The sequence below is a fragment of the Struthio camelus genome, chromosome 6 (genome assembly GCF_040807025.1).
Source record: "Struthio camelus isolate bStrCam1 chromosome 6, bStrCam1.hap1, whole genome shotgun sequence".
Taxonomy (NCBI): Eukaryota; Metazoa; Chordata; class Aves; order Struthioniformes; family Struthionidae; genus Struthio; species Struthio camelus.
Window position 1 is genome coordinate 7794186 of NC_090947.1, and position 26267 is coordinate 7820452.

The following is a 26267-nucleotide window of genomic DNA, read 5'->3' on the forward strand; positions in this document are numbered from 1 at the left end:
CTCAGTAAGTGTAACAGCCAAGTTGCATTTCTTTATTTCGCTATGTTGTATTAAGCATCCTTTTCGTAAGTCTTTTCTGCTCAAATAACTAAAGGCAGAATACAATGTCAATCACGTTCCAGAACGCCAAAATTTAAATGGAGGTCCTAGATATTTATCAAATAGGGCTGCCAATACTGACTACTTTTCTGATTATGAAAAGTTGCTTCCATGTTGATTCAGCCTCGCTGAGTCTTTCTTTACAAATTAGGTCGATGTTTTGTATCATTTCTTCTAGTACTAAGCTCTTCTAAACTTTTCTCACAAGTCTTATCTTAAATTTTCAGAAATTTACTGTTTAACTTTTTTTGTTCCTTCCTAATTTGTGAGAATTCTGTTCTTGCAAGCCAAAAAGTTGCATTTCCAAATGTAGAGTTCTTTCAGTGCTAGATTTATTTTTAATGGTCTTTCAGGAGCATTTTGTGGAACCATTCAGCAGAAAGGCTCGCCAGGAAAATCTGCGGTACAACAATATGCTAAAGCAACTTAATAGTCAACACATAGCTACTCTGAGGCAATGGAGAGCAGCCCAGCTTTACTTGCTCTCTGAACGTGGTCCTTGGTCTGAAAAGTAAGAGCGAAGTTCTTAAATCAAACAGAACGTGATGCTTAAAACGAATTGCTCACATGATTAACTTACTGCTTCATGTGGTTAGAACTGCAGAACCTTGTCAAACTGACTTGGGTACCGTTTTGGAGATGTAAAATTATTATTGAATGCATCTCTAATAATTTTTATATGCATTTAATTATCAAAATGCAAATTTGGAAGTGTAATATTGAACAGGATACTTGGATGCTAGATTTTCCTGCCAAGTGACAAAAATCAGTTGTCAGTGAAGGGATTGTAAGACTTACTTGCAAGATGCTGGAGATCAATGGTTCTTTTGGAAAGACTGAGAGACTTTTTGAGTTCCTGTGCATGAAATTTGAATTTCAATTTGAATTAAGACATTTTGCCTATCTTAGCTTTAAGAGTTCTGGTTAAAGAGTTGTTGTGTGTGTGTTTGTGTTTTTAATCTTTAATTGTCATTTGCCAAAAGTGTAAGCAGCCTGCTGTATTTCTGTAGAAAAGTAGTGTTGTTTACGAAGTGATTCAGGATGATCAGAGCTGTAATATAAAATACAGACTAGCATGCAGTTTACTGTGTTCATGTTCTGGAATGTATAGATGAGGGATTTCAGTCCTTTTTCATAATCACTTCAGTAATTTTGTAATTTTTATCTCCTTTACCTCCTTTTAACTATTTTGGTGAATATTCTTGTTTTCCTAGGAAACAGCATCCTGTTCACTGGAAACTTTCAAATGTGGAGAATTATTCACGTATGAGGCTAAAACTCGTGCAGAATTACAACTTCAACTCTCATCAGGATGCTAGTGACCTGAGGGATAATTTAGGTAAAGCTATATTGTATTTACTTGGTTCGCTTGGATTCTTGAGTCTTTACTGATAATTCTGTGAATTTAAGAATCAATCTATTGTAGATACTTAAATGTTGATATTTTTTTTCTTTGCTTTTTCCTGTATGCTAAAATGTGTCATATAAAATAAGAGCAAAGTGCTTTAACCTGAAATAGAATCTTCCTTTTGGTAAAATTCTCTTCTGCTTGTACATTGAAGTGTGTATTTTAAGTTTGTTTGTTTGTTTTAAAAGAGTACTCCTTTGCTTAAAATTAGCAAGCACATGCTTTTGTTGCATAAGATCCTTTTTTCAAGAAAAGGGAACGATGAGGTCAGAGTGAGCAGACAGCATTTGTTTAAACCTTTTTTAGAGCTGATGATTAAAATGTGTAGATATAGAGCACTTTGTCAGAAGTGTGCCGAACAGCTGAATTACGAAGGTGTAAGCTCCTCTTTCAGTTAGGACTCTTGAATATCAAGACTCAAGCCAAAAAAAACCATACTCATTGTGAACCTAAATGCACAAAAAACAAATGAAATATATTTTCAGGAAACCTGCATGCTGAAACAGATGGGTTTTGCCAAACACTGCAGAATATTCTATTGGAACTGTCTGCATTAGAAATACTTATACCCAATTCTAATGTGTCCATCTTTTGTATCGTTATGATTTGACATGTATTTTGATATAAGCTGGGAATTGTTTTTATTTTTTCACTTGCCTCAAAAAGTATTTAAGAAGTCTAGTTGCTGCTTATTCACTTAAAAATAACATTCAACAGTAGATGCACTCACTAGTTTGGCTTTCCAAAAATGCTGTAGCAAAACATTTTCTGAATTGAAATGCCTATTAAAATAGGTGTGCACCAGACGCAGCCTTCTAGTGAGTCTCTGCTTCTGGAGGTGGTGAAGCAGGTAAAAGTGAGTGACTTGGAAGATGATATTCTTGAACTACCAGAAGAAGACACAGCAGTCAGTGCCAATATGTAAGTACAGCATGGAGCAGCTGGCATTTGTTTGTGTCCTGGGGATAAGGAGCAGGGAAACAGCTCCTGAAGCTGAATGATCAGCGTACAACACTTTCTTCTTTGCTTGCCTATCCTTCGCTTGGTCCAATCCAGGGCTTGGACCAATGTGAGGATCCATTAGTGATTTTCTGCTCCAAGTTGGTTTGAAGCTAAAAAACTGTTAAGGTTTCTCTACTGTGTTGGTAGGCAATAAGCCTCAAGACATGGTCTGCCCCATAAGGGCACAGACCAGACTGGAGTCAGCTCATGTCCACAGGCACCGGGGTGGTTCTCCACAGCACTAGTTGCAGAGTGTGGATGTCTGCTTGGCTGGCTATAAACCTGTTGGAGAGCCTATCTGTGTTTAAGAGCATTCCAGGAAGCAGACGTGCTGTGCTGCTTTCATGCCACTTGTGTGGCTTAAAGTAAAATGAAGAGAACAAATGTTTCACTCCAATAACTGGAGATGTGGTGTAGTGCACACAGTTATGTGCATCTGTGCTGCTGAATTCCCATGGAGACATGGCACTTTGAGTAGCACTGATGGTTTTTGGTTTTTTTTGTTTTTTTTTTTTGTTTTTTTGCAATGTAAAGGTTATTGAATGTTTATATCATCATTCCTTTAGACCTCTGATCAACCTTTATTTCAAATATTTTTGAAGATAATTTTTGGTCTTGTGAACCCAGACGCAGCTCTGCTGTAGGCCGGGATTAATTTAAGCATGTAGCACTTCAATAAGAAAAGTAATTGTAGCCTCATGTTTCATACTTCAGGGGAGGTAATCTCCATGTTATCTGAGACTGAAATAGCACGCCTGAAGAACAATGCTATAAAATGATGTCTGGTAGTGTAGTTTAAAATATCCACAACTCCTAATGGAAGTAACAGCAAAATCATTGATTATGTGTTTTTAATGCTATTCAAATCTGATTCTTTTCTGAACTATATTTTTAGGTGAGAGACTTTCTGTCTAACTTAACCAAAAACTGTAACACTTAATGATATTTTTGCAGGGATGAGAAGGAGGAGCAAAGCCAGAAAGAAAAGCTGGTATTATCTGAAGACTGTGAACTCATTACAGTAATTGATGTGATACCTGGCAGGCTGGAGATCACTACCCAGCACATCTATTTCTTTGATGGTAGCATTGAAAAAGATGAAGGTGAGCATGACTTGCAAATTTTTTTTTTTTTAAGAGCAGTTCAGCATTCTGTTTTTAGTGGGCGAATCTTGAATATTTTTGAGAATGAGTACCAAACAAACTATGAAGAGACGGGTTTGTGTATTTCTACTTAAAACAAGTTGAACAGTTGAGCATTAAAAGTGTGAACTGAACTGTTTAACCAATGTTTGTGTTTTTCACAAGCAATATATTAAGAAGCTACCCTTTTTGGAATTCATAGAAGCTTCTATTTGAGCCTGACTGAGAAACCAGAGGGCTTTGGGTCATGCTTCTGTCAACAAAACACACTTGTGATGGTTTTGATAATCGAAAAGCAGGGAAAAAAAGATCTCCACCCTCTCAAATGTTTTCTACGGTATCTCTCTTTCAGTAGAACAATATTTGAAATTCATAACCTTTTCCTAGCAAAATAGTTAATCAGGCAACTTAAAATTTACCTTTTCTGGGGATGACTCTGGGGCAATTGGAAATTATATTACATTATGTGTATAAAAGGTTTTTAATACATTCCAAGTCAGTAATGAGTACCTTTTTCAGGGGTAGGTTTTGATTTCAAATGGCACCTGTCACAAATCCGTGAGATACATATGCGTCGATATAACCTGAGGAGGTCAGCCTTGGAGATCTTCCTTACCGATCAAACCAACTATTTCCTCAACTTCAATAAGGAGGTATGGATTTCCCAAATTTCTCTGATTTAGTAGCCCAAATGTCAAATTTTAGTTCTCTGGTCATATCCAAGACCAAGTGTTTTTCATAGTACTGTAATATTAGTAGCAAAATTCTTGCTAGATGTAGCCATTGTGGGAAATTCGGAATAGCCTCTGAAAACCTGTCTGGTCTCTAGAAACTGAGTAATGGAAAAGATGAATAAAACAAGAATCTCCCCCAACCCCCCCGTGTCTTTTTAATGATGTAGAACTACTATTCAACTAAAAATTATGTCAGTAGTAATCGAAATTTCTTGACATCCACACATCATTTTAAATATTCTGGACAATTTAAGTATAAAACAGATTATTCTATTTTACCATAACATTGGAAATCATTAATGTTTTTATATTCTGTGGTGTAGAATTACTGCACTTTTTTCCCCAATGGGTAACGTACGTGATCCTGTGTCTGTGGGGCTAAGATAAGTATGTGGACAAAGGTTGGGTTACTTACTGGTAGGTCAGTTCATGAACATCTACTATAAAATGGCTTTCTAAAGTAAATAAATCTCTGAAATAGCTTTGTAAGGAAAATATTGGTGCAATTATATTTGAAAAGCAGCAATATTTCCTGGTATTCCCACTTTTGTGGGAATAATAATTATTCTGTGTAGTATCCACAGAAAGGCTTTTCATCACATACATTGCCTTTACATCCTGTATTTCAAGGAAAATGTTTTATCTAACAAGAGATGGACACGTTTAAAAACGTAAACCCATTCTCTTTATTGCAGACTTTACTTAGCAGGACAGTTATTTGTTTGTCAGCTTCAAGGTCTAGAACAAATATTTTCATACTGTTCTATAACAGGTGAGAAACAAAGTGTACAGTCGAATTTTGTCACTGCGTTCTCCAAATGTTTCTGGGACTAGATCTCCACAGGAACTCTTCAAAGCTTCAGGTCTGATGCAGGTAGGAGACTTCAGCGTAAATGGTCTAGAGCGTTTCAGGGCTGTTTGAAGGAGAGTTTTAAAATTAGGTAGTTAAAATAGGCCTTCAAATACTGACTGTTCCGTGTTTGAAAGGCAGCTGCTAACTTCTGTGTCCTCAGTCTGGCCTCTGAAATTTCACATGCATATTCTTGCAACTGCTGTATTTTGTTTACAGTCTGTGAATTTATGCCATTGTAAATGGGTAAGAGCCTTGCTCTGATTTGGTTATGACAAGCGTTCCAGCGAGAACATGTAGGAGAATCGCTTCTATCTTTAGTGCAGGATTTGGAGTGCCAATTTTGGAACCTTTCTCACTGCATGTGCAAATAACTTTCCCTGCTATCTTTTTAAAAAAAAAAAAAAGGTGAAGATCAAGCAGGAAGTGTGGTCTTAGGAGAATTAGTAACGTTAGCATACAAACGGGATGTCAAAACGTTTGTATTCTCCTAAATAGTTTTTCCAAATAAATGTGGTATTTATTTTTATCTTCCATCTCTTTATGCTACAACTATGTTTCCCTCTGAGGAAGGGAGGGAGCTTTATGACTGACTTAAAATACTGAGAATACTTGTGAGGGTTTTTTTTATTTGTTTGTTTTTTTGTTTTTATTTTCCCTTGTCCTTGCACTTTTCCTCCATTACTTTTTTAAACCAAAGGAGAACAGACAGAGCTGTGTTTAGAAGGGCTCAATATCTGTATGTAGTGTGATGGAGACGTTTCATTACAGAAGATATTTTCTCTACTTGAACGCACAACACAGTCGCTTTTATCCTTGCAGAAAGCTGTTAGCTTACAAATTCCTTTACCATTAACTGAGAGGGGAACAGTGCAGAAATGATGTTTTGATCTTAGAACTCTGATTTCTAAGTTCTGTTCCTCTTTCCTCAGCACCTGTTTACCTGTCATCTTTTTGTCTCTTTATTTCTGTTTTGCTTCCCCTCTCACCCCCACTTCTTATTCTGAGGCAGCTAGTTGTCTGCTGTGTTTGAAACTGCTGGTATTAATCAGGGACACAGTTTCACTGAAATGCAGGTAACACAGTTGGCAGAGCACCAGGAAAATAAACTAGATTATGAGAAATTAAATCTGGAAGTTCATACCATGGTTATAGCCTTTGCTTACCAGTGCTCTCCTCTGGCAAATAAATACTGACAAAACAAATAATTTGCAATAACAGTAGCTTTGCTGTAACAACTTCCATTCTATCTTTTTGTTTGTCCTTCAGAAATGGGTAAACAGAGAAATATCCAACTTTGACTACCTTATTCAGCTGAACACAATGGCAGGACGAACTTACAACGACCTTGCTCAGTATCCTGTGGTAATTTAAAAAAAAAAAAAAAATTGTTGCTGAAGATATGCATTTCTTTTGTTTTGAAAGATGTATCTTTAGTCTCAATTGAACCTGTGATTTTTGTTTTTTTTTTTTCTAGTTCCCCTGGATTTTACAAGATTATACTTCAGAAGAGCTGGACCTGAATAATCCTGCTGTCTTTAGAGATCTGTCCAAACCCATTGGGGTGGTAAATGAGAAGAATGCTAAGGCTGTGAAAGAGAAGTATGTGTTTGAACACTAGTTACATTTCTCTGGTTTTCTGAGTTTCCAAGTCAATAATACTTTAAAAAAGAAAGGCATTGACAGTGAAAATTTTAAAAGCTAATTTTATATCATCTCAAGATGCACTTGCAAAAATTGGTGATTCTTTGTTCCTTGCTGTGCTCAGGTTAGCTCATATAGCATGGAAAGAACAAAACTTACTGTTGTAAATTTTGGATTATTTCTTAGATGTGGGTATGATATACGTGAAAGGCTGTAGAAACACTTAATTTAATGGTCCAGAAGCTTGAAAAGACATACTCTGTCTGTTTCAAGATAAGGAAATATGAAATCATGCTGGTGAGTTGAGCAGCCTGTGCTGGAAGGCAGCATTGATCTCACTCCTAAATCTGTGCTTCCTGCTCTTTTCTCTAGCGTAGATTATTATCTTTGAAGTAAGCTGTAGCTCAGCCACTTCCAGCAGCTCCTCTGTAGGTAAGAATGACAAGTACTTACACCCACACATCAGTGTAGCGTTCGTTCCTTTTTGGCTAGTGTGGGGAGTGAGTATGCTATCGTGCCAGATTGCACTTGTCAGGCTTCTTCCAAAACTAGCTCTCTTCAGAAAACTCTGAACATGAAGAATTTTCTTTGAATGATTAGGGGCTATCCCTAACTGGAATGGAACTGATTCTCTGGCAGTATGTAACTGTAAGATTTCCTGCTAGCTGTGTGACACTGAGGAACACATCAGCTGGATGGTGGCATGATACTGGAGAGGGTTTGCCAACAGAAAAGGAAAATAGGCACGAGTTTTAACACGCTTTTCTGTATCCTGAGACCGTCGCACATGCTTTTCTTTTTTCTTTTCTTTCTTTTTCCCCCTCATCTTGAAGGCAACTGTCACAAGTCCCTTCAGCAATAAATATTCAGCTTAGTAATGTGGTCTTTTTGGCTGTTGTATGAAGTCTTGCTAAATCAGGTCTGTCTTGCCCCTTATCCAATTTCTCACAGCTGATAGCAAATACCTAGGGAAGAGTATTGAGAACAGGTATGCCAGATGAAGAATCACCCTTTCCATACATTTCTGTCTTTCTGCAGTCTATGGCTTAGGGACTTCCAGAGTGAGAATTTGAATCCTCATGTTAAATAGAGCTCAATGTTATTTTTCTCTTTAAATTTTTGTGATACGTTCTTTTGAATCCTTGTCTCCAGTAAATATAATCAGCTGCTTAGCGCCTGTAGCGCTCAGTTGCATTTGTATTTATAGAGTTCTTCCTTTCTAGATATGAGAATTTTGAGGATCCCCTTGGGATAATTGACAAGTTTCATTATGGGACGCATTACTCGAATGCTGCTGGTGTCATGCATTACCTCATTCGGGTAGAACCTTTCACGACACTTCATATCCAGCTTCAAAGTGGCAGGTATACTGTGAGCAAATAAGCAGCATATTTCTTCTTTTCCTTATCATGTAAACAAGGGAATGGTCAATGTCTGACTTGCCTTTTCTGACCTACAGGTTTGACTGTGCAGATCGCCAGTTTCATTCCATTCCTGCTACCTGGCAGGCGCTCATGGACAACCCCAATGACGTGAAGGAACTTATACCAGAGTTCTTCTACTTCCCTGAGTTCCTGGAGAATCAAAATGGTAAACTGGCCGCTCAGAATGTAGCGTATAAAAGCTCTTATGTTCTCCAGAAAAAAATTGTCGCAACTCTTTTGCGAACACTCTGGAAAGCTTCTCACTTAAACTTTATAATGTGCTTGTTGAAGTTATTTCAGTCATCGTACTGGCCTCAAACTGTTCACAGGGACAACTATTGCAGCTAAATGGTGTTTAAAATTCTGACTTGGAGCTTGAGGATGGCTAAATATCATTTTGTCTCCCTAATCCGTAAGAAGATCAAAAATGCTCATTTGGAGGTTTTAAAAAAAACTTAGCAATAGTTAATACTGATTAAATAGTTTAGAAAAGTTAAAAGAGTTTAAATAGAATATTATTTACTGATTTTATTGGTTTTCTTGGGTGGTAGTTAGACATTTTCAAACACGCGAGGTCTTTTATTTGTTCTAGGCAACTAGTGTATTTCCTGCCAGTAACAGTTATCTTCCAATGCAATCACCTGAATTTAGAGCCGTGTAAGGTTTCAGTACCTTTCAGAAGAAAAATAAAGCCATTTCACTGCGATGTAGTGGTAATTGAAAAAACAACATTCTTCATTCTGATATGAGGCTCCTGGGTTTTTTTTCCCATCTCATTTATTGCATAGGGAATTCTTAAATCACTAAAGTGACTTAAGAACCAAAGAGGTTTTCTAGTGAAAGCTGGTGGGATTTAAGGCTTCCTGAAAGCCTTGATTCTACAATCATTTAAACCTAAAACTATACTTACTTGTAAGTTTTGGACTCTGAATTGTTGTAAAATAAAGCAAATGCAGTTATGTTTAGGAGTATAAATGATTAATGTTACTTTGAGATTGGGACTTAAGCCTCTAAATCATTCGGATCCTTTGGACAGCTGTTATCCTGCATCATTTAACACTTTAGAGATTCAGAGCAGAACTTTGCCTCCTGTGCTGGTCATAGGGTTACTGGAGAATTACATCAAGAATTTCTCAATATTTTTCTCCTATGCTGAGAAAATAACACTTTTTAATCTTTGCTGAGTACTTAAAACTTTTGAAATGTTTTGTAGCAGCTCTTAAAAGTTTCCAAATTATTTGCTAGGTTTCAACCTGGGTCAACTTCAAATATCCAAAGAGGTAGTAAATGATGTTGTTCTCCCCAAATGGGCCCACTCCCCAGAAGACTTCATTTGTAAGCACAGGAAGGCTCTGGTAAGATGTGGTTACGTGAATCTTTGCATGAAGTAATGATAAAGGCAGTACAGCTACATGTTGTTACTGTGACGTAAGTGTAAAATAGTGGAACTGGGTTTGAACTAGAGTTGTGGTTGCGTTTCACGTTACAAGTAGCATTGGAACTTTCAGGTCAAAGCACTGTGTGTGTAAATAAAATGCTCAAAATAAAAAAGGCAAGAGCCTGAAGATACTAGTAATTTGGGAGTTTGCTGCATTAGAAGAGAAAAGGCAAAATTTGGTGGAATTAAGTGATAACACTTCCATTGCCTTTTATAGATTATTCTATATCACAGTAAGCAACCAGCAGCTTACCTTCTATTGCATTTCAGTAGCCTAGGTGTGCTGCTTTGCTGTATTAAATTCCCTTCTTACCTTGCAGTTACTGCCCTTCACGCGTAGGCATATTCTTACGCTTCTGCCTCATATGTTGGTATATGTTTAGTTTGTGGATGCTCTTAGCTTAGGAATTTAACTTCTGCCATGAAGTAGTCTATGCTTCTAGAAAGGAGCAGTACTTTTCATGTTCTTACAAGAGTAACTTTTCCTTTAGGAATCTGAGTATGTTTCTGCTCATCTTCATGAATGGATAGATTTAATTTTTGGCTACAAGCAGAGGGGACCAGCTGCAGTGGAGGCGCTCAATGTGTTCTATTACTGTACTTATGAAGGTACAAAGCAGTATGCTCTCTTGTCGTTGTCATCAGATTTGTGGGTTTTCAGTATTAGCCGCAAAATGCTTGATCTTTGGGCATGCTATCCAGTAGCATGCAGCAAGGCAACAATTATAGCTGAAATGTGGCAGCATAACTTCTAAGTTACATAATCAAGTACCCAGAATATTTGATGATTCAATCAGAAGCTGTGAACCTAAAATACTAATTAAGTTTTTAAAACTGGAGACTGTTCCAGTTGCTTACGTTTTGTTCCCAAAAATGCTGGGGGATTGGGGTGTCTCTCCGTTTTTTGCTTGTTTATTTGTTTTTAACGTTTGTGGGGAGGAGTTTCTCATGGTTTAGGAGTCAAGATAAAATCATCTGCTGGGTATCTGCCAGATATCTGCCATCAACGTTGTGGTGTTTTTTTTCCCCCCACTACCCTCCGCCATTCTGGTTGTGATCTAGGAGCTGTGGATTTGGATGCTTTAACGGATGAGAAAGAAAGGAAAGCTTTAGAAGGGATGATAAACAATTTTGGACAAACTCCCTGTCAGCTGCTAAAGGTAATACTGTTTCTTGCTTACCGGTCCCACCTTTGTGGTTAAATCCATCTGAGTTATCAAGGGCTTGCGGAAAAAATGGGAAGATGATAATGGTTTCTGACATTAGGAAAGCTAATTATTTACTGTATCAGTGCTTGTGAAGGTTGTGCTGATGGCAATCTAGCGTAGCACTTTCAAAAGAGGAAATCTCCTTTCCAAAAGCAAATTAGGTGCCTGAGAATCTGCTTTCCTATTGAGATTACCATATGTGACTTGAACAAATTGGTAAAAGATTGTCTAATTTGATGTTCCTTCAACTGTTGTCTGCTAGGAGCCGCATCCACAAAGGATGTCTGCAGAAGAGGTAGTGCAGAGACTCGCTAAAAGCGATACCTCTACTCTGAATCTCTTCCAGCACCTCACTGAACTGAAGTCATTCTTCATAGAGGTAGGTGCCTTATTTGAAATTGTTTGAAGTCTAATCTGAAACAAAATGTCGTAACTCAGACGAAAATAAAACTTGCTTGCTATTGGAAGAAAATATTTTAAAAGGTAACGTGTAACACCAGCTCTGTCATTTTAGTTAGCTTTATAGAGATTGAATCCCGTAAACTTTCAGCTGCTGGCCATTTCTGTGGGTCTTGTTTGAGTACTGAATTCACCAGCACACTGTGAAAGCCAAGAATGTCACTCGCAGTGTTTGAGGACTCGCTGAATTCAGTGGCTGAACTCTCTGATTTGGGGCAGAGACAGGACTTTCTCTGGTGTATGTGACACAATTTCACTCTGTGAACTGAGTGCGTGTGTATAGCTGGGCCTGAGAGAATGTTATAGGTCTGGCATTGATTCTGGAGGCTGTAATCGTACCCTGCAGGTCCAACACTTGACCTTTAGCTTTTGAATATAATCGGACCAAAACCATGGCCTTTCTTTTAGGGAATCAGTGATGGTGTCCCCATTGTCAAAGCTGTCGTCCCAAGGAATCAATCACGTTCCTTTATGTCTCAGGGAAGCCCAGAGATCTTGGTGAGTTGTATGTGTCAATACTGTTCTTGGAAACTGGAGACTGTTGTGTGGGGTTTGTTTTGTTTTTCTTCATGCAAAGCTTAGAGAGAAACTGTTCCCAATTGTTCCTGTAGAAACGTATTCCTTTGATCTATGGTGAGAGTCAGCTGTAAGTGAAATATTTATCCTCTGAAGAGAAGCAAGGCTGACTTGTTGAGTGGCATTTAGGTGTTGGTGAGATGTCCGTGTAAGTTGTGGTGAGGTGTTTTGCAGGTTGCCCGCTTGATTTGCTTCTGTAGTAGCAATTGATTTCCTAATGCAATGCAGCCCAGCTTTAAAATGGTAAGACTGAGTTATTAATGGCACTGTTATGTTTATCACTACTTTCTAAGCCACACCTTAAACCATGCCATGTCTGGCATGTACATGCTTTACTGTTCCTAAAAATTAATTTCATACTGATTAATATAGGTAATGTTAGTATGTAGGCAAGTGTCCAAATGACTGAAAAAAGCAGAGATTTATATTTACATCTCTGTGTAGGGTCTGCATAATGGCACCTCTGCAATAATATCTCAGTGTTCTGCAGGAAACAATATTCTTTTCCTCCAGTAATATTTTTAGGTCAAATTTATCATCCTGGCTTAAGGAGAAATGTGTTTGGAAGGTGAATGTGATTGGAATTTGAACACACACACACCTAAAATTCTCATTCTGTTTTTTTCTAAATGTGATGGAAATAAGCTTGAATATTTGAATGAGAGGCATTACCTTTCATACTTTCTCCGAGAGAGAACTGTACTACGAGTCTTTTTAAACTTCTTGTGAAAACATATTAACTCTTACCAAAGAGTATTTCAAAGAGGAGGAGAAAAAGCTAGAACTAAGTGAATTGTGAATTGTAATGAAAAGTACATGAAACTTTTTTTTAATCCACTTCTCTGACCTATCTAGAATGTGTGCCTTGGTAATGTGCCTCACATGTGGATTACAATTAAAAAAAGGAAATGTATGTGCTTTTCTTTGATCTGTCCCTGTTGAAACCTTTCACCTGAGTTGGATTTTTTTTTTGTATGTGTTTTGGGGGAGGGTTTTTTTCTTTGTATTAAACTGAGGAATCCTATGCTGGTGTTTATGCAAGCTCCGTTATTAGGAAAGATGAGCAGAAAGTAAGCCTCAGGGTTTCACTGTTTGTTTGTTGTTTTTTTGTTTTTGTTTTGTCGAACTTATTCAGGTAACAGCAAGTCTGAACAGCCTTATTGGAACCCATGGTTGGCTACCGTATGATAAAAATATCTCCAACTACTTTACGTTCATCAGAGATACCACAGTGACAAACCCAAAGTAAGCAAATGATGAGGAAAAATGCAGCTGAATGTATCTACAGTAATGAAATACCGTGCGTATTTGATAATCAGTGGATTGTCCTGTTTTGATTGGCTGTGTTTTCAGTTAAGTATGCATCTTCTGATGCTCAGTAGTTCATATAATCTGTGATAGTGTTCCAGTAAAGCATTCTGTAAGTGGTATTTTAAGGTTCTTCCTTCCCTCTTAAAGCTACTTACTTTTTTTTTTCTAATTGCAAATCACACAATCTCATCTTGGAATCTGAGATGAACAGTCTTCATACTTGCTCGTGCTATAGTGCAGGTATATGTGGTAGTTTCTTTTTCTTAGTTTTATGAAGTTTCCTTTTTCTCTTGGATATTGCAGTATTTACTAGGGGTGTGAGTTATCCACAAACTCAAGTCATGTAAAAGATGGAAAAGATCTAAGGTGAAATCTTGTTTCCACTGCTGGCAGTGTGAGTTTTGCCATGGTTATCAGGCGGCCAGGATTTCACCTGTTGTTTTTCTAGGTATAGCCTCTTCTATAGGTAGTATTTCTTACTAATTTTTAAGGATGTAGGCAGCGCAAAATAGACTGATGTGCATTAAGGTGAGCCTTAACTGTTCATTTGCCTACAGAACCCAGCGCAGCATAGGCGGTCCCTTCGCGCCAGGACTGGAGATCACCTCAAAGTTGTTTGCAGTATCCCATGATGCAAAATTGCTGTTTAGTGGAGGACACTGGGATAACAGCATCAGAGTAACATCCCTTACAAAAGGCAAGCTGGTTGGGCAGCACATCAGGCACATGGGTTAGTAACTCTTTTTATTTGTGTTCTGAAATGAAAGGCTTTATGTGAATCTTTTTATGTGAGTCTTTTTGGAAAGATAGCCAGTACATCTGAGCAGGCACAGCAGTCAAAAAGGAGTGGCAGCATAAGAGCAGAGGAATATTTGAACCAGGACTATATATAAATACTTGAGTATGGCTTTTAGTCACTTTAGTGACTGTTTAATGTACTTTCAGAATAAGATTTGACTTCTGTTTTTTAGGTAATGAAGGTGACTAAGTCAGGTTGTTACACCTGGCTGTATAAAGACTTCATTGCTTAATAAACAAGTCTCATCAGCACTTGTCAGCAGCAGAACTTTTCATGCTGACTGCAAATCCAGATACACTGTTGACATATTGCATGCACAGTCATTCTGCTGGAAGTTAGTCTCATGTATCTGACTGCATCACATCTTGTTATCCTTCCTTTATCTAGATATTGTGACCTGCTTGGCAATAGATTACTGTGGAATCCATCTAATCTCAGGCTCCAGAGATACTACGTGTATAATATGGCAAATAGTTCAGCAGGTAGGTTATTTAGGCGTATTATGAGAAGCAATTTCTGAATGTTTTTTGTTGTGCGTTGTTTTGTTATGATGGTTTATTGGTTTCTTTTCTTTCTTTCAGATTTGCAGGGTAGAACGGTCCACAAACACTGTTTAGATCAATAATTTTATTAGGCCAGTTGTTGCCTGTGTTTGAAATATTCACTATTCTTATTAGTTGCTATGGAGCTGGAGTACAATAACAATGACAATGCTTTGAGGTTACTTTTCTTTATTTTTAAAGGCACTCTTAATGATTTTAAAGATTATTTTCATCGTAGGCAAACATTATCCCTGTTGTACAGATGGGAGTGACACTTGCTTAAGACTGCAGGAACTAGTCAGAGCACTGTTTATAGTTGAGGATTTTTACATTTCCAGGTTGCTGCTAGCATAGTAGCTGCATTTTGGTGTCGCTTTCGCTCTGCGGGAAGTACTAATAAGCAAGCCCAGAGTTAGCAAAGACGTTAATCTGTTACCTGGATTTACAGTGGCATTTTAGAAAGCTTTAATATTGGTCTTGTGCTTTCATATGATGAAAGAGGTGGTGTGATGCATGTGTGTACTTAAACTCACAAGATGTAACAACAGAAAGGCCTCACGTGCTTTAAATGTTCATTTCTGATTGCTGCATCATGGATGTGCAAATAGCACTAATTGGAGGGTGGTTCCTCTCATGTCTTATGGACAGTTCATTTGATCAGGTCACCTTTTTCTTATCACTGAACTAAAATCAGCTAAAACCACTACAGTATGCAAAACTGTGTGTTGTATGGAAGCATGCTGTGAAAAAGAGATCACCTGTCAGTGAGCTGTCCTTATGGTGAGAGTAAATGTAGTCCTTTCAAGAAACGGTGTACATCATGCCAGTGGTGCATGGTCAGAAAGGCAAGGCCCTAGAGCTCACAGTGGTATTTTTGGTCTCGGATGAGGATAAACACTGGGGAATTTTCGAGTTTATCTTTTCAGAGTGAGTTAAATGATGATTCCTCCTCTGGAGACTTATTTCTGTTTAGATAGGAGCTGCTTTTTGTTAGAATTTTTATCTACATTTTTATCTACATAATAGGTATACAAATAATGTTTTAGTGGTATGTATTGTAAATTCTTCTTTTACGAGTTTTATTGTGGTCTTTATATAGTGGCAGCCACGTCCTGCGCGTTGCCACTTCTGTTCGGCATTGTTGCCTTCTTTCCCGGCTCTGTGTTCTGATGCGTTCTGCGTTCCTGTATGCTTCAGCTTTTCAGGGCTTGGTCGGCACTCAGATTTCTATCGCACCAACCAGAGTAGAGTGTTCTCTGCAGAGCAATTCACCGCACGTTCCCTTTAAGCACAGGACTTGCCTTCGAACTGATTTGAGAATGAGGCTGTATATGCTGACAGTACACTCACTGGAACAGAAGTCCTAGATCGTTTTGATATCCTGCAGTCACATAGGCAAATGCCTCACTTTTTTTCTTTTTTTTTATGAGCATTGTTGCAGTCTTTCCATTGTATCTCATACTAGTGGCAGTCACTCAGAAGGATTGTTTCTTTATCGTTCCTTAGAAAATGGAACAAAGTTGCTGTACTTTTGAGCAAAATAGCTTTTAGTTTCTTTGAGCTTTACTGTATGCTTAATTCCAAGGTAAACTGCGGGAATTGAACAAGCCCAGATACATAAAGAAGGAAAAAGTGGGTGGGTGAACCACTCCTGTTAGGAGTGCTTACTGTGATCTTTGCACACCCGCTCACGTGAAGGGATAGAAACACCTCAGCGGAACAACTCTTTCACATCCACATAGTAATTGTACGGTCATTCATTCCTGTGATTTCATAAATAGGGCTGCTGACATAAAAGACAGTAAATTGAGGTTGGAAAGGGTGAGTTGTGACTTTGGCCTATGTCAAATATACATCTCACACCAGAGTTTCTGAAGATACCAGAAATTATTTTTTGTTTGTCCTTCAGCTGCAAGAGAATGTGTCATTGCACTTTTTGTTACTCTCAGGGAGGAGTGCCCGTAGGCCTGGCACCTAAGCCCTTGCAGATCCTTTATGGGCATACCGATGAAGTTTCGAGTGTTGGCATCAGCACTGAGCTGGACATGGCAGTGTCAGGATCCAGGGTAAGCATCTTTATGCTTTCCCCTTCTTTGCTTCTTCTCTATTCAAACTCTAGAGCATGTTTGGAGTTGATTAAGTGTGATACCAAAAACGTGACTATTTCCTGATTTCTTCTTCAGCCTTGCACATCGAGAAGATGACATGTACCATCTCCCTTGCTGCATGCTTAAATCAGTCTGACTCAAACTATGCTCTACACAGCATAGGCCTCATCTACCATGCTCTACTATTTTTGGATAGATGAGACTTAAAGTGTGCAGACTTATTTGAAGAACTTAAACTTCTCATAGAAATAATTCTGTGACAGAGCTTCCCTGCTTGCTTAGCCTTGAAGGTTCTTTGCAGCTTACTCATGCTCTGCCTTCCTGTACTATGCTGGCCTAATGCTGACCCTCTGCTGCACCTAATGCTGATATCCTTGTCTCCCGTGACATGTGAAATAGTTGATTGCTGCCTCCCCTTCACCTCTTGCCCTTTTTGTGCTTTTTTTTTTTTCCTCCATATGCCTGTATGATGAGGCCTTGAAGGGAAGGATTCTTTGTGTGGAGTTCCTAACGTTCAAGAAGCCTGATCCTCAGTTGAGGATTTAAGTGCTTTCAAAATACGCCCTCTTTATCACAAGTGTTTGGTTTTTTTTTTTTAAATACTCTTTCCATGTGTTGCTGTAATTTACTTTAGAGGTTGTTGCTGAGTAAGAACACTTACCTAAACTTGGTCTGCAGGATGGGACTGTTATTATCCGCACTGTTCGGAAAGGTCAGTACATGAGGACTTTGCGGCCACCTTGTGAGAGTTCTCTCCTGCTGACCGTTCCCAACCTGGCTGTGTCTTGGGAAGGTCATATAGTTGTCCACACCAGCATAGAAGGAAAGACCACTCTTAAGGTACTGTAGTTCATGGAATACCTTTGCTTGTTTTGCTGAAGACTTTCATCATAAACATGCTTAATTTTATCTTAGTTTACTAAAGATATGAGGCTTTTTTTTTCCTGCAGTATCTGTTTTGTCTATGGCTTGTGGGTTATAGTGCATGTTTGTTTTTTTTTTTCCTACTAGCTGATTTTAGTGAAATTTGATGGAGAGGTAAAAATCGCAGACATATTGCGTTCTCATGGATTTCATGAAAATCTCCTAGCCACCTGCAAGGAAGATGCTCAAGCATGCACTAGTGAATCTTCCTGGGAGAGCTGATTTGGAATGCAAAACTGGGGGAAACCAGTTCTACTCATGGAAGTAGAGGTTTATAAAGAAAGGGGCAAATTTTGCATGCAAGATGCCCTGGGACTACACTAGTATTTCTTAGCCCTGGGTTGAAGAAAGAGTTATAAAGTTTGCAGTGTAATTTGTTCAGTCTATTGTGAGAGTGGTTGTATAGTTGCTCTGATAAAGCTAGAGCTGTTGTGACTTCGATGAGCATGGGGAATTGCCTGGAAGACAGGTTTATTGGATTTAGGCCTTCTAGCTACACTGGGAGGATGGAGAGAGTTGAGACCGTAGTATTGTCAGGCTGGAAAAATTTAAGATGGTCATGTTGACTGGTTCTTTAATCCATCAAGATTCATTGCCCTGTCCAGAAAGTGCTTTTACCTGTAGCTCTGTGAAATAAACATTTCCTTCTGCTTTTCGCTTCCTAGAAGGGTTAAAGATAAAAAGGGGTGTTCTCCCCTTTCTTCCTTAACAAAAACCCTCAGAAAGAATAAGGACCTGCCCATTAATTCCATGAATGTTTCTTGAAAATTTGGAATTGATCAGATGGACAGGTAAGAAGTTACACCAAGAAATAAAGAGTTAAAACTTCAAGAAGGTCCGTACAAGATCTGTTATACATGTAAGTTGCGCATAGGATGCGGGCTCAGTTGTCTCGTATCATTCAACAAGGAAATTGCTGTCAGGAATCTTGGCTATAGATTACTGCCCAAGTTAACTCCTGTTAGAGTTGAAGGTGCAAGTAATACATTCTTAATCCAGTCCATCCTCCATGACGTTATTTTTCATCTCTTTAGGATAAGAACGCATTACATCTCTATTCTGTCAATGGAAAATATCTGGGTTCTGAGACTTTGAAGGAGGAAGTATCTGATATGTGTGTGACTGGCGAGTATATTGTGATGGGCAGTTTGCAGGGATTCCTTTCCATACGGGATCTCTACAGGTAACGTACCAGCATCAATGCTTTTATTATTGAGCTGCAAATACAAAGGCTTCTTTACAAATTGCTGTGTGACACGGAGCTCATGGGGGCTATGACTTCCGTTCTTATTCCAGAGATGATGTAGGCGCTGGCAGTTGCTGGAAAAACTCATTTTGGAGAACCAGGGTTGGGGGAGGGATGGAAAATGAGAGGTCAAACCAGGCCCCTTTCCTTTCAGCCATTTATCCCGAGTATGGGCTGGGATTGACAGAATTTAGTAAGGGATGTCTGGTACATGCCAGCTGTGATTATCCCCATGTCCAGTTGGTCACTGGGAGCTTAGCGTCAGCAGGATGTAGTTCTCATGCGGTTCTGAGTTCAGTTTTAAACTCTGATTATTCCTACTCTCTGTGTAGCTCCATTGTCCTTCAGAATGGGAATGATCTTTGTCACTGAGGCAATTGCAGGACTAATGTTGCTGCTGTTCAGAGAGAATGTCTTAATTTACTGATTTGCCCATCTATGCCCTTCCTTGTTATTGGAGCTGTACTCTGGGGGTGTGATTTGATCTTTCCTTAGGAGATCCCAATAACTGAAATTGCAAACTGGGTACTTGGGAAACTGTGTTTTATGGAGCATCCTGGAGACAGCAATTTCAAATGCAGCGTGGTTCTTGCAGTATGTGCGGATAAATACATGATGTACCTTCTCTATGTGGTTTTTGTTCATTCCAGCCTGAATCTGAGCATCTCCCCCTTAGCTATGCGACTGCCAATTCATTGCATTTCTGTCACGAAAGAATATAGCCACATCCTTGTTGGCTTGGAGGACGGCAAGTTGATTATCGTTGGTGTTGGCAAGCCAGCAGAGGTAAAACCCACCATCAAGAACTTTCTCTACCGAACAGTGGGAAATTCAATTATTTCTGCTTTCCAGTTGAGCAAGAGGTCTCCTCTATGGCAGGGTAAATTTAAGAGCAAGTTTCAGTTTTCAGTGGGGAAGAAATAACTTTGGAGACTGCTCTACTGAGATTTCTCAATAAGAATCAAAGGTATATAGGGACTGGAGATGGGAAACTCAGTTGGACTAACCTCCAGACTTTATCACTGACATCCGAATAAGCAAAGTCCTACTAGCTAACCTTTTCTGAACATGTTAGTGTTGTCAGCCTCTTCTTGATGAAATAATTTTCCAGAAGAAAATTGGAAACGAGAGAGAGTAAGCTGCTTTCTTTACGTTTTATGGTTTCTGTCAGATGCCTTTTAATACACGTTGACTGACATTGAGAAAAAATAAGTATCTTTGTTAAGAATCTCTAATTGTACATGCACAAAGAATCATTTTGGTAGGTTCCCAATATGCTCTGTGCTCCATATGGTGAATATTAACTTGTTGGTGCTGCATATGCAATATCAAATGCAGAGCATCCATCTGTCAAATAGCTGCGCCCAGTTTTTCTTGCAGAAAATGGAGGTTTTCCTTTAAGTACTGTTTGTCATGACTATCTTAAACCTGCCTCCTCCATAACTCAATTTCCATTGTGCTGCAGTGTATTTATTTGGAATTGTGATTATCATTTCTACATGACCTTCAACACATATCAGAAAAGTCTGTGTTAATTTAATTTTATATTCTGATTGTTAAAACAGAACTTTATTTGTCAGTATTTGAAAATGTTTTAAGTAGGATACACACAGTTTAATATTAGAAACAGGCTTCAGAGCATGCTAGTCTGATCTTGCTTGCAGCTGATGGAAAGGGGAGGTTTCCACTGACCTGTCCACTGGGACAGCTTTTTCCTGTTGTAGAATTGATGGAGAACTGCTTCTAATGTGGTTAAACACATCTTTGTAATGACAGTTTTAGTCACTGTCACTTCTAAGTTTCCTATCCCTGAGAAAAGATCTTTTGTAGGCTGAAATGTATGTATCTCATTAGATTGAAAGCTTTGTTTTCTTTTTCAGTTCTTAATTGCATCTGTTTTTCTAATTCTGAAGCAGATGTTCTTTCAAAGACTGGGTTGGGTTCCTGTTATGGATGTAGAGGCTTTCAAACAGCTTTTTTTCCCCAATATTTTCTGCTTATAATACAGATGATCTGCAAGATTAATATCCATGTAAATAGATTAAGACAACCATCTAAGGAAAAAAAGGTCCCAGATTTACCAGTTTTCTATTATGACATGAATCAATATATTTGTAAAGTAGAGGGACTATTTAGTTAGTTTGGAATGAATATATGAATTATTAGAATTTTAATTTCTTTATGCAGAAGGCACACCACTATTTCTGGCTTTTGGTAATACTGATCCTTAGACTAAAGGGAGATACCTTCTAAATAGTTTACTGTGCATAAAATGAAGTGCTGTTTGGTATTAAGATTGGCCTTTAGTCTTTCTGCATTGGCAATATGATCAGAAGTGAAGTATAACAAATGTTTTTGTATTTTAAAAATTACCTAGCTGTTTGGGATGTTACAGAAATCAGTGGGGTTATCGCCTGGTAGTGATGATCCCTTTCAGCACCATGCCTTTCCTAGAACACTGTTGCTCTGATGATACAGGTCTTAGTCAAACTCATTTGTAGTATTAACCATTGGAAACTTTTTTTGAACTTGTGCTGTTAAGGCATGCATCTTCTTTATTAAACTATAAGAGACTTCCTATCCTAATCAGCTGCTGGACTGTGATCACTACTGGCCAGTCATAATCTGTGTATTTAAGGAGTTAGTTAAAGCAGTGGGTTTTTGTTTTTGTTTTGTTTTGTTTTTTTAACAAATTGAGGTCAGATGGCAGACTCACTGGATGCTGGATTTAATATGGCCTCTGGTTGCTTGTAATCTGTCTCTACTTATGGAATATTTGATATGAATTATTTCTGGTTTAAATTTTACACTGAGTACTTCACCCAGCATCTTTGGAAGACTGTATAAATTTGACAAGAGGAGCTGCCCTTTCTCTCTTTCCCTCCTTCTGCCATCACTGCCCTGCAGTATTCCATCATTTTAAGGAAATTGTCAAGGATTCGTTTCAGTTATCTTTTTCCTTTTCAAGTCTAGCAATTTTTATTTGAAATCTATAAAATAAAATGTCCTTTCTGCTAATTTGGTTCATTTTCGCTTGACGTTGAGCTCTTATTTTTTTCTTTCTAATGAAATGGCAATCTAAACTGAAGACTATTTCTAAGCCATTTAAAGTAGGTTAAGCATTAAGACTCCATTACTTGACAATATCCCTTTTAACTGTTCAAAATCAGAAAAGGCAGTGATTAGTGTTTTGTCTGTTGTTTTGTGTCAGTCCCAAGAATCATCCCGAAATGTATCTTTTGGTTTATTTGTTTTTAAATATTTTTGTTGGTGTAATTTTATGTTTATGCAGTACCTTTTTGTGTCTGCACTTCACCAGAATCAGTGTCTGAAGTTCCTTTTTAATTTATCCACCTTATCCCTTCCCCCTCCTTTTGTTTCTCTGGATTACTTTGAACAGATGCGCTCAGGTCAGCTTTCCCGAAAGCTATGGGGATCAAGCAAACGGCTCAGCCAGATCTCATCAGGAGAGACTGAATATAACACTCAAGATCCCAAGTGACTGCTGCTTCCACCTTCTCTCATGGATTCCAGAAAAATGCTTAATCTTTTTGTCACTTTAAACATATCTCTCTACTTCTGGGGTTTGATTCTTAACAATCTGTTGAAGATGAAGCTATGGTAGAGGTATAGTAATTTCCATGCATACCTGTGCAAGTTAGCTTGCTTGCATACTTTTCCTTAACCTTGTTGAGTTGGTCACAGCAGAATCCTCTCTGAATAGCTGCTAAAACCGTGTTTCAGGGAAACAAACAAACAAAATACCCCAAACCTCCAAGCGCAAACTTGCTAATCAGCTTTAAATCAAGTGCTATTTATCTTAAAATCTGAATAGGGCTAGATGCTGCTTGATGACTAGGAAGATGTTTGGCTTCGCTTTGACGGCATTGCAATTCCCCAACAGTAGACTAGGAGTCCACCAGTTGTGCTGATCTGAAACGGGGATAGCTGACACTAATGGCCTTTTCAGTATGTTTTTGTGTGTGGTGATTTTTTTTTGTTGTTTTTATTTTATTTTTTGTTTGTTTAGACCAATCCGCTTGTGATTGATTCCTGTAAATGGCAATTGCTGTCTTATTTTGTCTAGTTCCAGTTTTAGGTTGTTCTGCAAGGAGCATCTGTGTTGCACTACTTGATTATTAGAAATCATTTAAAGTACGGAAATGAATAACTTCAGAGGAGTTGAAGGAGGTGGGAAATGCTGCTGAGAATTATTTATATTGTTAAGTAGACTAAGACATACACTAAGAAATCCCTTAATATATTTTAGGATCCTGTAGAAAGACAGAGGAAATAATCAAGTATCCACATTGGTCAAAGATGCTGTTTCCTTAGTAAGGCAACGCCTGCAAACAGACAATAACAAGTTTCCACTGCGGAATCACTTGAACAACATTGCAGCACAACTTGTACAGCACCTGGTTGTTTCTTGGCTTGGTGTTCACCAAACCAGTTGTTAGCTATATTTTTGTTTCTGGAAAGCAAGCAGGAAAACACATAATGGATCCATTTTTAAGATTTCTTTAATACCTTGAAGAAAATAGCAGATCCTTGCATGCACTGTACACAGCAGAATAGGTATGGATTGGATGCTGTTCTTGGAGAAGACGTTAGTGAACAGTTTTGTTTTAGAGATATGTGATGGTAGAAGAGTGCATGTTTTCCTGTTGTTCTGGCATTTCCACAAAGTAAACGTTAATGTTTCAAATGATAAGCCCCCTACTGTTGGGAAAGCCTGGTGCTAAAGGGAAAATACTAATTTTTGGATCGAAGTATGAGGTTGTATGTGTGTGTCTGTATATATCTGTGTGTGTGTGTATATATATATATATGTATATATATATATATATATGTGTGTATTGAAAGAAGATACTATTCCCCTTGCATCTTTTGGGATAAGGGGAGTATAGATATAAGGCAGAGCTATAAGTGATTGTTAGCTAATACGTTCCCTTTTGGGCTACCCCTTTCTCCCTTCTGCCATTACTTTTCTTTTTCTTTTTTAATTGTTGTTTTTATTTATTTATGGAAATGAGTGTGTGTTGTATCTTCTATAAATGTTACCACGTATTCCCTGTGGCTGGGGAGTTGTTGAACTACCTGAGGAATTCCATTAGGCATAATCTCATTTCATTAACTTTTAGCACAATATTTATTAACTTTATAGGAGCAGTAGTACCTCTGCCCCTCACCCCTTTCAGGGTGATCTTTACAAGCTCTGTTAGTCTCATTACAGCTGCTTTCTTCTCAATTTCTTTAACAAAAAAAGTCCTCCTTAATTATTGATTGTGTGCTCTGTAAAGAATATTGTGTTTCTTTAACTTTAGTAAATGAAATAATAAATCAGACTAGTGAACAAGTGGCTGCAATATTCTAACTAATCACTGTGACAGACTGGGTCATCTGGAAAGTTAGGAGAAGATCAGAAGCATTTCCTTAAGGCACGTGTCAAGACAACTTGTAATTTCCAAAAATTGAAGTGAGGTGTTCTTCAGATTCTGCGTACACACACACATCCCATACTTTCAAATAAGCTGTAGCGAGGTGAAGTGAAAAATGCTAACCCTTTATAATAGGTTACCTATCCAGTAGCAATACTAAAGATACTCTGGAAGTACTGAGCATGCGTGTGCAAATCTGCAGTAGGTTTGTCGTTTATGATTGCCTCAAGAAGGGATTGCTGAGGAGCTCTTTAGAGAGCGCTTCAGGAGAATTCCACCTCTGCACGTGGGATTTTTGTCATGTGGGAAGTCTAAAAAAGCTTGTTTGGGGGCATTGAGTTATGGCTTATGTAAGTGTGCGTGTATGTACCACTTTTAAGCGCATATATGCGGTTAGGTGTGTATTTCTGCAAGGGAGAAATTAGGATGTTTCGGGCTAGGAGAATCAAGTGTAAAAACGGAGGAGACAGGTGTTTTGTAATGTTTGGCCAGAATATGGGTTTTCTGTTGTCATGTGCACAGAGAGGTTCACATATGGGTTCAAAGAACCTCTTGCTGTGTTTTAGGTATGTTTATACAAAAATTGAATTAATGAATGTGTTTAGTAATTTAATATTCAAGAATACTCAATACACCGTGTCAGCTGAAGTAAAAGATAATCTCGTCCCAATAAATGGGGATGCCAGAGGTCATGAGGAAGTGCTTTGATGTTTGAATGCCATCATTTCAGTGCTTCACAAGCATTAGGTGATGGTCATAACTATCTGGGAATGGTTTAAATGTGGACAGTTGTTGGGCTCTCGAACTTGAGGCTGGTTTGTGCCCTGCAGCAGCAGGAGGGGAAGAACAGGTGAGCTCGGAGCTGCTTCATGCTCTGTGTATTTATTATTGAGCAGGATGGCAGCATCCATTGTCATTTATTTATTTGTTTTTATCTGGCCCTTGAGGATGAGAGGTATGTGCTGTCACGCGCTCAGTGCTCTTTCCAGAGCGCCTCTGGAAAGACCCCCATTGGTTTGAAGGTCTGCACTTTGCCTTTATCTAAAACCAGCTTTGAATAAGATATAGGCAGTAAGTGCAAGTATTAGCTGATATTTTGCTTCTTTCTATTTTAACTTATTTTCTGTAAGTCATCTTGGATTATTTGCTTTTGTTGTTGGGAGTTTTTCTGAAGAAAACTATTTTTCTGGACAGCTGTTTAGGTTGATTTAATTGTAGTCTGTTATACAGTGCACTGGGAATTGGTGACTTTCTTCAATCTTTTTTTCTTCCTTTTCTTCAAGGGAATAAAGCTTAGGATGTCACCACATCCTTTTTTTCCATGTTGAACAATACATCGTAGTGAAATAGTTCAAGAACAAACAAGAATTAAGATTTATTTAGTAAGTATAAGAAGTAAAGCTGTGAGATTAAACAATTCCGATTAAGAATTTGGAATAAACAAGTCTTAAGTGCACAGTTTCATAACACTACATTTGTCAAGACCATCTTTGGTGGTATTGTCTTACATTTAACCTTTTGGACACCCCAATGATATTTATCAAAGCTGAAATATGCTTACCTCTGACACTAAGTAACAGTGTAAATATATGTATCTAAAATAAACTGACTTTCTTAGCATACCTGAATATATACTAGATCAAACAGTTAGCACAGTTAGAACTTGTATACCAAAGGATGATGCTTAGAAGACATCCCTTCTTTATTTCAAGTATCATGTACTTGTCAAATTTCTCTTCATCTACGTAGGTATAATTCTTGGTGGTGTTTTTTAGTGGTCTTATTTTTATCGGTAGTGAAGAATCTCATCTAGTCTGTGTGATTTTTGTAGTGTATCAGCATTCGGAAAGTGAAACATTCGCTGCTGAAGTTAGCATCTGAATTATGTGAGTTATACTGTATCAATCTATTT

The 26267-nt window shown here is 38.1% G+C and overlaps 2 protein-coding genes across 7 annotated transcripts in view; one reads left to right on the top strand and one right to left on the bottom strand.

Moving 5' to 3' along the window:
* Positions 1 to 25824, top strand: part of NBEAL1 (neurobeachin like 1) — a 90042-nt gene extending 64218 nt beyond the window's left edge. For 3 of the 6 annotated variants that reach the window (XM_068947984.1, XM_068947985.1, XM_068947986.1), the window contains exons 34-55: positions 453 to 610; positions 1314 to 1438; positions 2302 to 2428; positions 3464 to 3612; positions 4171 to 4304; positions 5158 to 5259; positions 6505 to 6600; positions 6713 to 6837; positions 8103 to 8243; positions 8339 to 8469; positions 9549 to 9658; positions 10233 to 10350; positions 10804 to 10901; positions 11212 to 11328; positions 11817 to 11906; positions 13120 to 13229; positions 13853 to 14025; positions 14482 to 14576; positions 16586 to 16702; positions 17423 to 17584; positions 18703 to 18851; positions 19565 to 22304. In XM_068947984.1, coding sequence (XP_068804085.1) covers positions 453 to 610; positions 1314 to 1438; positions 2302 to 2428; positions 3464 to 3612; positions 4171 to 4304; positions 5158 to 5259; positions 6505 to 6600; positions 6713 to 6837; positions 8103 to 8243; positions 8339 to 8469; positions 9549 to 9658; positions 10233 to 10350; positions 10804 to 10901; positions 11212 to 11328; positions 11817 to 11906; positions 13120 to 13229; positions 13853 to 14025; positions 14482 to 14576; positions 16586 to 16702; positions 17423 to 17584; positions 18703 to 18851; positions 19565 to 19838 — 2901 coding nt within the window. In that variant the 3' untranslated portion in view covers positions 19839 to 22304. The other 3 variants (XM_068947987.1, XM_068947989.1, XR_011141804.1) reach the window with 2 other exon arrangements.
* The window catches only part of LOC104153025 (alpha-aspartyl dipeptidase-like), a 31769-nt gene continuing 10554 nt past the window's right edge, over positions 5053 to 26267 (bottom strand). The window contains exon 6 of the mRNA XM_068947992.1: positions 5053 to 5299. Coding sequence (XP_068804093.1) covers positions 5284 to 5299 — 16 coding nt within the window. The 3' untranslated portion in view covers positions 5053 to 5283. The remainder of the gene's footprint in view (positions 5300 to 26267) is intronic.